Source organism: Gadus morhua, chromosome 14 (assembly GCF_902167405.1).
Source record: "Gadus morhua chromosome 14, gadMor3.0, whole genome shotgun sequence".
NCBI lineage: Eukaryota > Metazoa > Chordata > Actinopteri > Gadiformes > Gadidae > Gadus > Gadus morhua.
The window spans coordinates 2,210,817-2,228,316 of record NC_044061.1 but is presented as its reverse complement, the minus strand read 5'-3'; the positions used below and the strand labels follow the sequence as shown (position 1 = coordinate 2,228,316).

The following is a 17,500-nucleotide window of genomic DNA, read 5'->3' as shown; positions in this document are numbered from 1 at the left end:
GTGGCCGTGCGCCCCCCCCCGTGGGGCCCCTGAGCGGGGGTGCTGTCGGCGGGGCCGGAGCAGCTAGTGGAGGGTCCGGGCGCCTCCAGGAGCTCTGAGGTAGACGCCATGTGGAGGGAGGAGGAGGAGGAGGAGGAGGAGCGCAGGGTCTGGGGGTACAGGCCGCTGGAGGTGGTGGGGACCACGGTGAGGTCTGAGAGAAGGAGCAGAGCAGAGCGATGACCAACCCTGGAGGGATCAACTAGGGAAGAGAGGGGGGATAGATGCATGAACACCATGTGGGGAGTGCCTTAACAGAACCTGCTGACGAATTACATTAAAATAACTTAAAGAACGTTAAATAATTATCAACAGAGGTGGAGAAAAAAGAGGGGGTGATACAGTAGGAACCAGAGCCTGGGCAAACCCTGGTACCCCCCTACTCTCCATCCAGGTCAATCCCGGGACACCAGCGACACAAACACAGCAGCAGAGACTTCAGTCCCTGCGCCCCAGACTGAAGAAAACCCCAAGAAACCAACTGGTGACAGCCACACACACACACACACACACACACACACCCACCCACCCACCCACCCACCCACGCACACCCACCCACCCACCCACCCACCCACCCACCCACACCCACACACACACACACACACACACACACACTCGCGTATCCCCAGGCTAACCCAGAGTGCCAATTACGCAAAGCTCTGCCAGCCCCCAGAGAATGCCCCAGCCCCTCCAGCCGACAGACACACACAGAGATAATCTACCCAGCCCTGCAAAACAAAGTACAGGATTGTAAAGGGTGTTCCTGACCTTGATGGGGGAACAGCAGATCAACAGCTCCACCATTAAGGCCCCCCACACGCTCGCAACAAAATCGAAATTAGTGTGTGCACCCGGGCTGTCAAACTGCTGTCCAACAGGGCGACGTCAACAGGGTACACTTTAGTCTGTGTGCTCTGTGTTTAACGCCTCCACGAGTTCACCGCCGTGGCTGTGAACTCCTGGTCCCTGCAGTCATACACAGGGGCCTAAACCCTCACAATCTCAGCATCGCTCTCTACAAACCGGTTCCTCTTGAAACAAACAGGGAGCCAAGACGCAATAGTCTACATTTTACGGATAGCAGACATTTACAGATAACAGAAACTCACATCATCATAGCCTCCCCTATACCCCCATCTTACGCACTTATGTATAATGTACCTAGTGATAGTAAGGGCTTGGCACTTGGCTCTATGATCATCCTCACTGTACTGACAGGTTGTTGTTTCTCTTTCTTCGGACAAATGTTCTTATTGCAAGTCGCTTTGGAAAAAAAGCGTCTGCTTAATGCCCTGAAAGTAATTGTCATCTTTGTTCTTGTGATTTTGTTGACCAATGACTGCTCTGTATTTAGGGCGTGTGGAAGTACCATGAGCACACTGTGCCGATCGATCACGATGCCGTGCTTCAGTTGGTCGCACACCCGCCATTGTGTGTGTTCGACCCCCATTTTGGACAGAAGTACGGGGCTGGCTTACCGTCCTCGTCCACGGTGAGGTCCACAACCTCGCCGGCGCTCTGCCGCAGCGGCTGGATGACGGTGGAGAGGCGGTGGCGTCCGCGGGCCTCCCCGACCCGGCTCTGAGAGCAGCTGTTGGCCCACATCCTGCCCAGACCGCCGACAGACCGAGACCTGGGAACGCACACACACGTTATAGATCTGAAGAACCGTCACCAACTGCGTCATGGCACGTCGTGTCTCATGAAACGGTTCTCGAGGCTCCTTTGGGTTGAAAATAAATCAGTTAGGCTACCCTCCATTGTTTTCTCACAACAAACTGTATGCAATGGTTGAATCAACAAAATAGCGCCAAGAAAAACGCTTCCTGAAGTTTTGTATGCACTCCCTTTCTTGAAACGATTAAGCTACATCTTGAAAAATTTCCTTCACAAAAAAGAAATAATAATAACTCCCAGTTTATCCTGTACCCAGCTGGCTTTGTTAGGTTCGATTGACATCCTGACTCTGAGGGGGTACAAAAATGCCGAATGCCGGCAAAGGTGGTTCCCAGCTGTAAAAATGTCTTAAACGGTGTACACGCGTAGAAAAGGTTTGTGAACCACTGCTTTAGGGGAAGGTAAGGGGCTTGGTTGAGGTCTGATTGGACGTTGGCCCCTATACTGTATCTAGCCAGTGGCTCAACATGGCCTTAATGCACGGGCTGAATGCGTATGAGGCCTCGGCCTTCATACTAAATGTGCCGATTGTGGTCCCCATCTCCCCTAACCTAAACACAACTTAAGAGATAGCAGAAAACGTATTTCATAAGTTTTCAACATTTTCATCAACATTTTAAGAGGTTTCGCAACTCTGCACGTTTAACCAGTGGCCACTTTGGAGCTCTCTCTGATCCGAGCTCGGCCAGGAGCCGCCATCTTGAAGAGCTCATGCGAAACGGGAGCTCCGCTAAAACAGCTCAGCGACGCACGGTCATTACTTTGTTTTTGGTGCACGGCGAGATGCTGCGATACATATACCCGGAACGCAGCTCCGGTTTAGTGCAGAAGCAGGGGAAAAGGGCAGCCCACTGGAGAGACGCTCCTAATTACACCAGAATCAGAAGGGGGTGAACTGGTAAATATCTGTTTACCATCGGGGCCCCCAGGGGGCCCGGTGGAGATAAACAATACACAGTCAACACACACACCAGGGGACCCCCTCTGCCGTATCCACCGCGTGACGCTAGCCAAATACCTGAATGCTCGGGGGGGGTGGGGGGGTAATGCTGGCGGGCCTACTGGGACCAGTGCGATGGATTCTACACTGACTGGGAGCTGGGGAGGAGACGCCCCTGCTCAGACTAGACCGAGGCTGGAAACTATTTGGGCACGCTCAACCATAGATATATATATTAACTAGATGCCTCGACCGCGCTGCTGCTGGCCAATGGAGTCGAACGTCACCACTGGCGGCCATCTTACCACAGTAAGCTGCTCAGCCATAACATTGTGTTGGTAGTGATTCATGTACTTTTTAATAACCATTACTTCCTCAATTTTTAACCGATTTTCATACGGTTTGGTACTTTGGTTTGTTATAAACGTCAGAGATGTAGGTATCACAGTACATACTTATGAATAATTGTTAGGTTCGAAGAAAAATAGAATAATGTTCTAAAATAGGAACAAGATTTCCCTTTACAAAAATACATCAAGAAATGCTGCATGTTGAAATCCCCACCCTGTACAGAGATATATTTATGTAATTATAACCATGTGTTTTCATATGAAATGAACATTAAACCGAACAGATAGGTGCAATAAATACACACATGCACAAGGTATTCATGTTATTTATGTTAAATCAATATATAGGCTACTAAAACTCAGCAAACGATTGTGTTGGTAACTTCAGTCAAATCTATCTACAGTCAAGTATGCATTTAGACAAATACGATAAAATATGAATATAATATGTGCAACCTTTGTGGCTGTTCAGGACACACTGAAGGCTCATGCCACCATAGGTTTGCAGAGAACTATATACAATATGTACACTGAAGGCATGATGCCACCATAGGTTTGTGGCATCCAAGTCTGGCATCTTCATTTGTCAGCAATTTCCTGTAGAATTTATAATGTAAGACAAACAAACCCGATTGGAAATAATGTGCAACTTCAGTTTAATCATGTTCAACTTAGATTATATTGAAAATAGCAATACTGCCTCTCCCACCGATGTAAAATTAGTGGGTAGCTGCAATTTAAACATGTTCAAACATCCAGAATTATAACCACGTTAATAACGTTTTTAAGAAACCAAACCGTTTGTAAATCCGTCAAGATTTCAGCGAGATAAGAGTATTAGTTTGTGCAGATCACTGACTGACAACAGATTCCACCACAAAGCTTTACTGTGGTAAGATGGCGGCATATGGTGACGTTCTAAACGCCGGCGTAGGGCATCTGGTTAATATATCTATCTATCTATGCGCACAACCTTCAGCTAAAAATGAATGACATCATGCATTTTGATTTGATAAAAACACACGATGGTGTCAAGTTTAACATGATTGGGTAAAATAGTTTAAAAGTAATACTCAGGAGTCACGTGGGTACGTCGAGCAAGATGGCAGCTCAGTAAAGATCTCCGCTAGCCCGACAATATATTTACTTAATTATCATATATCATAGCCCACTCATTTTTGTAAGTAACAAAAATGAGTAACTGAGTTCACCTGAACCCGAATGGCTACTTCGAAATATTTTAAGACCAGGCTGCGGGCCGCAGGTCGACCAGGAATAGTCCGTCTCCGAATGAAGATGCGGGAACTGCTAGCAACAGAGCGACCAAACTACACCGAACATGGAGAAACTTTATGCCGAGAAGCAGAGGGACGTATCTACCAGCTGGAGGACACGACCGAATGGCTAATGAACAACTGCACGATGAGAAAAGGATGGCCGCTATTGTAACGTGCGATGGTGTAGGTCAGGGTTAGCATGAAGGAGGCAACATGTGAGATTCTCCTCACGGTACTTTTATTATTCTATAAGCTTTTGACCATACCACGCCAGGTCTCCACGGCACTATATATTAACCCTACGTTTGGAAAGTCCGGGATTCCTGTCTTCAACAAATCAGTTACTAAATAATAACATGATAAAAAGGGAAACTTCGTTCGTATACTGCAGTTTATTCTAGCCGAGCGGATGAAAACACACTTCTTCACTCACCGTTATCTCATATAACCCAACAAAAGAGGGAGCCGCCACCTAGTGGCGCTACATATTATAAACCTGACCGTTACACTACGAGGAACCGCATGCAGGTGCTTGAAAGTCGGGAGCGTGCAGTGGAAACGCGGCATATGTTCCCCGGGTCCTATGTTCCCCCCTTTGTATGAGACGTTGGGAACATAGGACCTATGTTCCCCGCTGTTCCCAGAAAAGGGTCCTATGTTCCCTGCAACAGCGGGGAGCATTGTCGCGTTCCCCAAGCGGGGAACATAGGACCCGGGGAACATAGGGATGACCCCTGAAAATCACAGTAAGAGACATAATGTGCAACTGGTGGGGCTTAAAGAGACCTTCAGAACGAACGGCACTATGGAGAGTTGTGTAAAGAGAGTTCTTGGCGAGGGACTCGGGATTGAAGTTGGCGGTGAATTTGAAATCGAAAGAGCGCATCGCTCGCTCCCGTGCCCAATGACAGACAACCGCCAAGACCACTGCTGATCAGATTCCTGCGACAGTCGGCAAGAGATAAAGTAGTGAGAGCGGCCAGAGAAAAGCGTGGGATCGAATAGGAAGGTGTTTCCTGACATGACACAGGAGCTTGCAGAGAAAATAAAAACTTTGACATCCGTGAAGAGGTCGCTGCAACGGCTCAACGTGAGATACACGCTGGCGCATCCAGCGTCCCTGCAATGCACATGGAAGGGGAGGAACCGGAATTTCGCAAGCGCCAAGGAGGCAGAGCAGTTCATCAGGGCGAACTTGAATACAGATGGGTGAGCTGATAGGAGTGTTGGAGGCCTATAAGGAAGACTGTCTTCGACAATATTAAGAAAAACGAGGCTGATTTAAAAGTGGACAATGTGGACAAAGAGGTGGGTGGTTGAGCTTGATATTGTTCTGCCTGAGCAACAAAGCTGGGGAGTGAGTCTCTACTGGTTAGGCCTAAAAAAAAAATTTGTTTGGTTCCGGTTTCCGACCGACCCTGTCAATTTATGTGCGACCCAAATTATTTTGAGTTTTATAAAAAAAAAAAAAAAAAAATTTTTTTTAATGTAATGTAATTATTACCATTATCATTCGCTGCCGCTGGAAAAAATAAAATAAAAAAATAAAATAAATTCCCTACCTATCCATGACCTCAACTGACAACCAACAGGAACCAAACTTTTTTTTTTTTTAGGCCTTAGGTGTACATACCCCATGGACCAAAAGGTTAGGGTTATTTTCCTTTTTGTTTTTATTTTTTATGGCTGGACAAAAGCCAGAGGCCCCAGGTGTTAGGCGTGCCCTTCAGTGCTTAAGGGTTTTTTCTCTATATGTTAATGTTCTGAGAGATGTTAAGGTTCTGTATGTTCATGTTCTTAGAGATGTTAAGGTTCTGTATGTTCATTTTCTTAGAGATGTTAAGGTTCTGTATGTTCATGTTCTTAGAGATGTTAAGGTTCTGTATGTACATGTTCTTGAGAGATGTTAAGGTTCTGTATGTTCATGTTCTTAGAGATGTTAAGGTTACCATTTTTACTCATAAGATGTTGATTAAGTTGCGCTTGGGGATGACAGATACAAGTACAAATGAGCCAAACGAGACAACTGCAAGAAGCATGGGGGATACAAATTATTGCTGGCCTAAAACTGAGTTTCAACATACTATTCATACGTAAATATGACACCACGTTCAATGCATTAGCTGGAATATAAATGGTTGTGGGAATCCCGTTAAGAGAGGGAAGGTATTGACTTATCTGAAGCATAATAAGACAGACATAGCTTTCTTTCAGGAAACAAACTTTATAGAAGGAGAAGCACTGAAATTGAAACAGAGCTGGGTTGGACATATTTTTCATAGCTCCATCTCCAGTAAGCAGAATGGAGTAATCATAAACAAAAATGTAAGTTTTATTTTACTTAAGGAAATCAAGGATTAAGAAGGTAGAATGGTGTGTATACAGGCACTGATTAATGGGTCTAAGTTGATACTGTGCAATATTTATGCACCAAATAAAGGTGATCCAGACTTTTTTCAAAATGTGCAAGAATAAGACACTGAGGGAGATGGAGGGTCGAATAATATTGGCAGGAGACTTTAACCAGTCATAAATGCCTGCCCAGATAGAAGCAAATTTAGTGCACCTGTAATGCCTAAGGATAGAGCTGCAATACATATGTTAAACGACTTGGGCTTGGACTTTCTTACAGACTTGGGCTTGGACGATATATGGCGATTAATAAATCCTACTGGAAGGGAATATACTTTCTATTCACACTCGCATAAATCTTACTCTAGGATCGATATGTTTCTGATTTCGAACACCATTATAAAACAAGTTGTCATGTGTAAAATAAATGCAATGGCCCTCTCTGATCATGCGCCAGTAGAGCTTGGCATTGATATAAATACTGACCAAGACAAAAAAGGAAGATGGCGTATGAATACGTCATTGCTACAAGATGAGAACTTTAAACAACTGTTGAAGATGGATATTAAATCTTTTGTCAAAATTAATGCTGGCAGTACCAATACAAGAGCAATGGAATGGGATGCATAAAAGGCTTATGATAAGTTATATCAAGATATATGTAAGCTTAAGTTCCAGCTGCAGGAAATCTACAATAAAAAGTTGAATATGCTTTATTTAGGCTTGGGACAACGTTCTATGAAGGAGGAGAGAAGACAGGCAAGTTACTGGCCATGCAACTAAAGAAACAAGACTCATATAATCTGATACCAGCTATTCAGAAAGGCAATAGTACAGTCTCCTCAACAAAGGAAATAAATGATGTTTTACAACAGTATTATAAAGAATTATACACATCAGACATTAATCCCATACCGGAAGAAATAACAGACTTCTTAACTAACTTAAATATGCCTAAATTGTAGAGATGTCCGATATTATCGGCCCACCGATATTATCGGCCCGATATTAGCATAAAAATGTAATATCTGTCAATATCGGTATCGGATTTTTTTTGCCTTAAAACCGATTTTTTTTTTTTTTATTATTATTTTTTTTTAATAGCTCAAATAAATGTTTCCAAAATTGTGCAGTACAGTGCACATTGTAATTGACTCATATTTGTGCATTTATTCAATTAAGGTTATTGAGTTTTAGTTAACGAAACATACTGCTATGTTGCACATAGTTGTTCAGGTACAATGTTTTATCATTTGTGAAGTCAAGTTTGCCCTATTTGTTGGGGGCATTGTCAAGATTATCTCAGGGAGAGTGTAATCCAAACTGTTGCCTGAGACCATTAAAAAAATAAAAATAAACATGGCACTTTTCCCTTAAATTAAGTTGAAGTATTTTTCTTATTTTGCACAGACAATGTTAACATTTGGAAAGCCTTGTTGCATTCAAGAATGCATCCAGTGGGGCATCACAATAACATTAAGCATGTTGTGTTAATTCCACAACAGGAGATATGTAATGTTACCTAAATTAGGTTTGAGGAAAAATAACCCAAATATCGACATCGGTATCGGCTGATATCGGAATCGAAAATTTAGAGTTGGACAATATCGCATATCGGATATCGGCAAAAAAGCCAATATCGGACATCCCTACTAAATTGTCAACTGATCAGATTGAAGGGATGGACAGTCCCATATCAGATAATGAAATTAGGCAGGCTGTTTCATGCATGAAAGCAGTGAATCACCTGGCATGGATGGATTTCCCGTCGAGTACTATAAGCAATATATAGATATCTTTGCCCCAATATTAAAAGGGGTATATAATGAAGCTTTCACATTAGGTTCTCTCCCTCCAACATTCTACAACGCCTTGATATCCGTTATACCTAAAAAAGACAGATTATTACAGACATAATTACAGACCTTCGAGTTTAGGGTGTGTGTGTGTCTATTATCACAACCCTAGGGTGTGTGTGTTTTTCTATTATCACAACCCTAGAGTGTGTGTCTGTGTGTGTCTATTATCACAACCCTAGGGTGTGTGTGTCTATTAATGCAACCCTAAGGTGTGTGTCTGTGTGTTTATGTGTGTTTCTATTACCACAAAAATAGGGTTAGTGTCTGTGTGTGTCTATTATCACAACCCTAGGGTGTGTGTGTGTGTGTGTGTCCATTACCACAACCCTAGGGTGTGCGTGTGTGTGTGCGTGCGTGCGTCTATTACAACAACCCTAGGGTTTGTGTCTGCTTGTGAACGTTACTCTGCTCATCCTGCTGCTGACCTTTGACATCCCGCTACTGAAATTCCCAGATGCCCATCCCCCCTTCCCCTAAAGAGGTCCAGCTCTGCATTCTCCAGCCAGGCGGGCCGGCTCCCACCCGGACGCAGGGACACACGGAGAAGAGGAAGGAGAGATAGGCCGGTCACTGTATTCCTCCCAGAAAATAGTTTAATTTCACGGCTCAAGCCAGGATTAAATTTTGCCTAAAATTTGGTTATGAAATACGCCATTATGCCAAGGATGTGTGAAGCTACTGTTGATACGTTGATAACTCGGTCACCGTTTGAGGAAACACGCACTAGAGATGCACTGATCTGATATTCTGTATTGTATGACAGATTAGTGAAAGCCACTGCATTCTATGAAATAATAATATAGGTGTGTAATCCGATACGATCCATAGACGAATGCTGCGGAAGCACCATGCTCGTCAGCGTTCAACCCCTGGTCAGACACCGCGCTACATGTCCACACACACCTGGCCCCTGGTATCCCTTCGTCATGGCGTCGAAGAGTCTACTAACAGGCACTACGACGTCACCAAAAGACAGTTACCTGCGCTCGAAGCAGAATGGAGCGGTCAATAAGTGCTTCACAGAGACTGGGAGACAACAGAATTTACTCCTGCTTTCTATAAAAGATCATCTTTATCAAACCATTACAGTTCTGCTAACCCAAACACGGTAACATAAACATAACATTTGCCAATTGGTAGTCTGATTTTCAGGGCTTTTCCAACAGGACCCTGTTGGTGACTGATGAATCTCCCAGGTCCTATTTTTGATTATGTACGACAAATTGTTTGGATTTTGCTAAACAAAGCATTAATTTGCATTAGTCTGCCCTTTCTAGTAAATATATACCCAGCGCTTTAGGACCGATGCACCCTTGGTACATCTTGTATACGTCGTTAACACTAACAATCAGCAGACAGTCCTTGCTAGATTAATGCTGCACTTACACTGAAATGGTTGCATTCTTGCTTTCTGCCCATCTTGGAAAAAGCCTTTCCAATCGTCAGACGGGTGTAATCCAAACTTGTCTGTTTAAGAAGATAGGCCATCCCATAATCTTATTGCATTCCATACCCCGATGCAACACACAAGCCGTTCATGTGCACACATGCATACAGTTTAGGACAAGCAGCGTCAACAGAGGAAGAGAAAGGCCTCATCGATGGAACCGACACAGAAGACCCCTGGAAAGGCAGGACTTGGATAGATACGATAAATGCGCTTTCTTAGTGCTTTGACGAAACCTAAGCCAAGTTAATCCACTAAACAACTAAACAGAGACAGAGAGAGGCAAAGGAGACAGTTATTGTACCGGGCTGAAAGTGTCTCAGTCAGCTGACATGGACCAAGACATATTTCCATGGCGGAGACAAAATAAAGAGTTTAGAACCTTCCAAGCCCCAAGATTTTCTTAGAATCCACAGGTCAGAAAATGACCAAACACTTTCAAACAACCTCTGGGAAAGTGGATGAAAGCAGCAGCGCTCAGAGCAGATGAATGCTTAATGTGTAGATCCTCCAGTGGCTAGGATGTGGTGAAGATCATCCTATTCTATTCTGGTCGTCTGCCATACTTATTATTGGTCTGGATTGAGGAAAAGCCACGGCAGAAATCAAGCAGCATATCGGATTGGACAGCCCGCATACAAGAGAGCAGACAGCGAAATAAGAACACAGACACACAGTGGAGAGATTCATCACATGCATGTGATCCTACATCTAAGGAAACCTCTGAGACTGCCCGCCAACCTCACAGGGTATTTCATATACCGTACCTTCAGTGAGTACATCTTTATCTATTCTATACATCTCTATCTCTATATATGTTTTGCTATTCACCAAAAGGCCTCGGTTTATGTTAAATGGGAAAGGGGAAACAGTGATGGTTGATGAGAGACAAGAGGCTCCTCTGATGGGAAAGATTCAAAGCCTTTTCTATTTAGGTGGAACGAAGATCAGTTTGCAATGACATCAGTTCTTTTTTCAGGGACGCAAGGTTACTCATTAACAGATGCGAGTGTACCCTTGGACTGAAAGAGGTTTCGAGAAAAGCAAATGAAGATGAACTAAATTCTAATTCAGCCAACCTGAAGTGTTAAATACAATGAAGAGGTCATAAACACAATCGGGAATCTGCATATTTGTGTTCAGAACAGCAGATTTATTGATTGATATTTATTAACTATTGGATTTACGGATCAATCACACACCGAGATTGAACATGATACGGAGACAGATACACAAATAATTGCACTAGAGCCAGGAAAGAGCTTATCCTGATGACGATAAGGATGTATCAAGACTCACTGCAGTTATAGTCTGTAGGATATTATGGATTACCAACCCACCTACAGCAGAATAGTTTGTGCTGAAGGATTTCACTCCTGCCCCTTACTGTTATTTAGATTTGAAATTGGTAGCAAAACAGTTTTAGGAAAGATTTCATGAATGATCTCTGTATTAGAAAAAATCTGCAGTCAAACATAGAAAACAAAGATTCTTAATTGTGTGTAACTGAAGAACGTCCTCAGAAATCAAGCAGGAGGCTCCATCACGTTGAGTCACCTCTCTGTGCCAGAACGTACCTGAAGCCGTCTCCCACGGTGACGATCTCCACCTCGCTGTCTGTGGACGTGACGTTGATCTCCTCGCTAGCCGGGACGGGCGGGGCCGGGGCGGGCGTGGCCTCGATCACCACCACGTCCTCGTCCAGAACACCTAGGAGTAACCACACATCATGGTCAGACCCGCTGGAAAGAGCTTTGGCCAGCAATACTGTCGATTGAACGTAAAAAGCCTGAGTAAATGGTAGTTGGACTGCATTTACACAGCGCTTTCCTAACCAGTGGCAGCTCAAAGCGCTTTACATTACTGCCTGACATTCACCCGTTCATGCACACATTCACACACCGACGGCGGCGTCAGCCACGCAGGGCGACAGCCAGCTGGTCAGGAGCAGTCAGGGTGAGGCGTCTCGCTCAGGGACACCTCGACACTCAGCTAGGAGGAGCCGGGGATCGAACTAGCAACCTTCCAGTTACCAGCCAACCGGCTGAACCTCCTCAGCCACATGCCGCCCCAGAGCACATAAGTGTGGCACCAGAATTGTCTGACTTCGAGCAAAATGTATGACAGGCTGGCATTGTTATGAACCCTCATATAGACACAGAGCTGTCCTGTTGCCATTCTTTAATGTTCAAACCGGTTCATTGGGTGATAATGTTTCTTTAAAAACAGCATAACTGCAGACTGCACACTAGGACCATGAGAAATATAGGCCAGCAAATTCTGCTTTACACTGTTTGCAGTGGGATTGGATTTGTGCCGAGCTGTCCTCCAATCTGGCCCCTGATTGGTCCCCTGTGGTGTCACCCTCTCTCAGACCAGGGTGCCATTCTGTGGGGATGGGCTCTGTTCAATGCGCCTGGGGGGCGCTTGTGTGAAGAAGATAGTAGTAAGACAAAGGAGAGTAGCAGGACCTGCTGTGGAAAACGAGGCCAGGCCAAATGGAAAAAGCTCTTAGCGCTAGCCACGAACGACAGCGATAAATATCACGATATTCTTATGAATTCAAACACCATTTTGAACAGTCGCCATTGGCTTGTAGCTAAATCGAATTCAAATCGAAAACGCGATGTAATCGAACGCGGTATGAAAATCGTATGGGCTGCGGAAAAAATAGGTGATTTGTTACCGTTACTGACTAGAAATCAGTACGATTCATTTATTTTTATTTTACAATTCAATAGTTAAATAAAGAAGTTTATGATATAAATTAATCTCAACACATCGGCCTATCCTAAAGGAAAGAGCAGTTTTTATGTTGTCTGCTTCCAATGTTGTGTTGGTCATACTAAAGAATGATTTATTTATTTTTAAGTGAATAATACACAACATAAGGAACTTAATAAATTATAAAAATCGCACATTAAATCGCAATAGCAATATTGGTCAAAATAATCGCAATTCAATTATTTCCCCAAATCGTTCAGCCCTACTTGTAGCTGTATAGATTAATGATCAGTACATAACAGTACGTAATACTTAGTGATAGTTATACTTTATTTGTAGTTTACCACTACGATGCAGCAAGTCAACTGTGTGTTGAGAAACATAAACAGGCAGTTACTTCTGCCATGTCCAACAACATATAGATTGATTATGGTGACTACGACAAAGATCCCGCATTGTGATTGGCTAACCTGATTGATTCGCTGATTAGAACTGTAAAAATCTACCTTGATGCGAATAAAATTAATGTTGTTTTTTCGCAAGATGGACATTACGTCGGATGTGTATGGTCTCGTTCAGCTCAATGATTTGTAATTATTTTATTGACGTGGGAAAAAAATAATATAATAAACGGATAATTGCGTTCAATGTTAAATGGGGCTTTAGTGAGGGTTAATACATAGAAGTATATAAATCTTTAAAATATGGTAATGGCATAGAACAAAAGCTAGTTTAACTTTCTAATCCTTTACCTTGTAGTTAAACAACAAACAATAATACTGATAATCGCCCCACCCTCGTCATCGCCCCACCCTAATGGAACGAAACAAATCTTAGGCTTAGGCTACCGGACACTGAGCAGCTGCAGAGCCATACAAAGTGAGTCCTCTTTTAAACCCTCATATTCCCATACAGCCAACACGTTGGATAGGTCGCCACACACCAGGTTGAGCACCGGGGGCTGGCCCTGAGGGTGAACCCCCGGCCCCCTAGAGGGGTCTGTCCTGGGAGCTGCTGCCTAGCACCGAGCAACACGCCTCTGGTTGGTACACAGAGGACCCCCCCGGGGAGGGGAGGGACACCCTACCCATATCAGAATCAATTGTCGTCGTCACCTTGCTTTCAATGTTAACGAAACCACAGACACTTCTGAAATCCTTCTATGTATCTCCATTGATTACATTGTCTAAACAGCATGAGTCTGTTTTAGTGGTAAGTGTCCAGGCTTATATTTAATCGGTTAAGGTGCTGGTGGGTGTGTTCATTCTGTCATTTGTACGACCTGAAACCAAAGGTGGTGTAGGTTAGATTCAAGAGATATAATTTTTCTGTATTTTCTGTGACCATCCGTTCAGAGCTGTGCCTGTATCTGTATGAGACAGTTTAAACGCTAGACCACTCCATTTGTGACCAATCAGGGCGCATCTTCCCTGATTACTTCGGGGAATCAATCTGGCCTGTCAATCACACGCACGCACACAGCGCATTCATGGCTGAATCATAGCGTGAATTTAACAATTCTTAATGGCACAGAAATGTAGGGAGATTTTCTTTACGTTGCTTATTTTTAAGACCTTGCCTCTTCTGTGCTCTCCATTTACATTGAGGGAGAAACTTTTACCAAAAGCGACTTACAATAAGTCCATTTGTCAGAAGTAGGAGAAACAATATATCACTACTTGGTACAGTAAGGATGTTCATAGAACCAAGTGCCAAGCACTAACAAGCTCTAGGTTAACCCATTCCCCATACACAACAAAGACAGCCTCCTGCATGTCAACCAGCCCATCAGTTCCACATATGCTTGTGTCGGGACAGTAGTGGTAGTGCTTTTCCATTTGTCATTACATTTGTGCACGTGCTTTCACCAATAAGGAGGCCCCAGTCTACCTTTCTCCTGCTGTAAACAAATATCTAGCTTTCCCTCTGCTACCTCCCTGCGTGGTTCTGCACTGAGGTTGCAACACTGAGCAGACAGCCTTAAGGGCTCTTTATGGTTCACGTTGACGCAACGCAAGGGCCTGTCGTGCGCCTCCCAGAAATGTTTACCTTGCGTCGAGGCGTCGCAGCCCCAAGGGTTGTGATCGGTCCGCTGACCACATCATATCCGGCAATACGCTTTGTTTAAAGAATCTAAAGGCAAAACATGTAGCTTTGGCTTTCATAGCTGTAACCTTTATTTTTTTACTTGCTAGTAATCTGTAAACCGACTGCGTGGTCATTGCGTTGCGTGAACGTGGAACCATAATCCGCCCTTTAGTGTTCCACCCACTGGTTTCTTATGATAGAAGCACAACAGCCTCCTCTAAGCTAACCCAGGACACCCCCAAATTATAATGTTGTTATAATTAACATTAACATTACGTTTCAAAGTTTATTTTGGTATCAAAAATGCTAAATGTACACATAAGGTATTTGGTGATTCAATTACTACAGGAACTGTCATAAAGTAGAAACTGTAGGAAGTAAAAAAATGCAAATAAACACAGCCAGCATACCGCCGTGCCATCACACCACCAACCCAGGAAGTAGCCAGGTTCGAAGTGGAACGTGGGCAAAACATTTCTGAATGTACATTTACATTCAGGGCATTTAGCAGACGCTTCTTTCCAAAGCGACTCACAATAAGTACATTTGTCAGAAGAAAGAGAAACAGCAATATATCGCTGTCGGTACGGATGTCGGTAAGGATGTTCTGAGAACCAAGTGCAAAGCACTAACCATCACTAGGTTAACCCATTCCCCGTGTACAACAAAGACAGCTAGGGTAAGATGCTACAAAATGCAAAGTAGTATTTCTAAGTGCCAGGACGCACAACATACAATCAGCGTGAAAGGGGACAGGGGGGGGGGGGTGACGGGTGGGGGGTGGAAGGGGGAAGGCTACGCAGAGTCCCGCAGCCTCCGCTCGTACCCCTACCTGAGGCGGCGGCGGCGGTGGCGGGCTGGCTGCTGGTGCTGCTGACGTCCACGTACAGCTCCTCCTCCACCTCGGTGGACGACGGCGAGGAGGAGCCGCCACTCAGCTCCTCGCTGGAGCTGCTGGTGCTGTGCAGCAGCGCGTACTTCCTGCGGGCGATCACCTCCCTCTTCTTCCTCTGCAGCAGCAAGCGCTCCTTCTGCTTCTGGGTCCGCTGGGGCCCGCCCGGCAACGCCTTCACCCCCCTCTTCCTGTGCAGCGCCCGCCGCCCGCCCAGGCACGGCCTCTTCAGCAGCAGCGGCTCCGCCTCTGACCGCGCCCACTTGTGCGAGCGGTTCCCCCGAGTCCGCCCCAGCACGGGCCGCAGCCCGCCGCCGGCCCCGCCCGCCGCCGCCGGGGTCAGCGCCGCGGGGGGGCTCTTCCGCGGGCCCCCCGCCGCGCCCGCCTCCAGCTCCTCCTCCGAGCTCAGCGTCTCCGAGTCCCCGAAGCGGAGGCTGGAGGACGGGGACGAGGCGCAGTCGCTGAAGGACGACTCCAGGCGGAGCTCCTCCTCGCTGGGCCGCTCCAGCAGCTCCACCCGGGGCCGCTGGGGGGGCAGCTGGCTGTCGCTGACGCGCCCCTCCTTCAGGGGCCCGTCCGAGGGCCCCGCCTGCTGGCTCTTGCGCTTCTTGCGGCCGGGCAGGCTCTTGTCAGAGTCTCTGCGTGCCGCCGTGTCCCTCAGGGTCCGGTGCCTGGAGTCGGCACACAGCGCGGCGAACTCGCTCCCTGCCTTCCCGATCACCTCCATGCTGCCGGGGAAGCTCTTGGCGGCGTCCAGGGGCTCGGCGGGGACCAGCGCCTCCTTCAGGTGCTCCGGTCTTCCTGCGGCGTCAGACTGGACCTCACTCTTCATAGTGGTGGGTTCTCACAGCTCCAGGGCTACAGGCACCGCGACTTACATGTGGCTGAGCTGCATCGGACTCAACCTGGGGGAGAGGAGGGAGAGAGAAAGGGTCACTCATGGGGATCACACGACTTTGTGGAGGATGTGTGCGTGTCATTTCCTCTCTTCCGTATTTTTCACGGAACCTCAGCTGAATTTTCATATTCATTATCGATTCAGAGTGGAAGAAATATAATAGCATGTTTTTTCTACAAATAAAAAAGGCAACGTAGGATTTTAGTGTTTTGAAATTGTCATGGGGGTAAGTGCTTCATTTGACAGTATTAGCATTCAGTTCTAGCCTTTGACAATTGCTAAGGCCACAAAGTCCACAGGATTTGTCCATCATAGTACGTTCATGTTCATGCCATGACTTACAACTGAATAGACATTATACACATACTGTGAGATGTGGGTGTCTTCATTGCCACCTACTTCCATTACAAGGCTAAATGATTCTGCTTAATGAGATCCTTCGATCTAAAGGAGCTATCTCTCTCTGAACTGATTAGGTTGTTGTTATGTTGCACTGAACTGAAAAGAAAAGCCCTCCATGTATATAGGATTGACACTTCTACCCATTTTGTAATCACATTCACACTGTGTGTGTGTGTGTGTGTGTGTGTGTGTGTGTGTGTGTGTGTGTGTGTGTGTGTGTGTGTGTGTGTGTGTGTGTGTGTGTGTGTGTGTGTGTGTGTATCCCTAAGTTGTTTTCCTTCTAATTTAATACTTCATTCTGGGATGTCAAGAAAACTATGCGTTAAGTCCCAGGGGACAATCTTGCCGACACCGAATGTCCCAATAAAGAATCTCAATCTGCAATGCCAGGTTATGAACACGGGCTGGAAGGACGAAGCTGAGGGGAAGATCCCCGGGAACCGACCAGGAATACAGATGTCCGACCAGGATAACGTTACTATAAACCAGGTAACGCAGCAGATAAGACACACATGCAGAACGAGGCTGCTGATAAGGAGATGAAGGACCCTTAAG

The 17,500-nt window shown here is 45.5% G+C and overlaps 1 protein-coding gene across 4 annotated transcripts in view; it reads right to left on the bottom strand.

Moving 5' to 3' along the window:
• Positions 1–17,500, bottom strand: part of rnf111 (ring finger protein 111) — a 33,323-nt gene that overhangs the window by 14,813 nt on the left and 1,010 nt on the right. For all 4 annotated transcript variants that reach the window (XM_030376385.1, XM_030376387.1, XM_030376386.1 and 1 more), the window contains exons 2-5: positions 15,586–16,550; positions 11,519–11,651; positions 1,518–1,672; positions 1–193 (exon numbers count right to left, since the gene is read on the bottom strand). The exon at positions 1–193 is cut by the window's left edge and continues 5 nt beyond it. In XM_030376385.1, the coding sequence (XP_030232245.1) occupies positions 1–193; positions 1,518–1,672; positions 11,519–11,651; positions 15,586–16,477 (1,373 nt within the window). In that variant the 5' untranslated portion in view covers positions 16,478–16,550. The remainder of the gene's footprint in view (positions 194–1,517; positions 1,673–11,518; positions 11,652–15,585; positions 16,551–17,500) is intronic.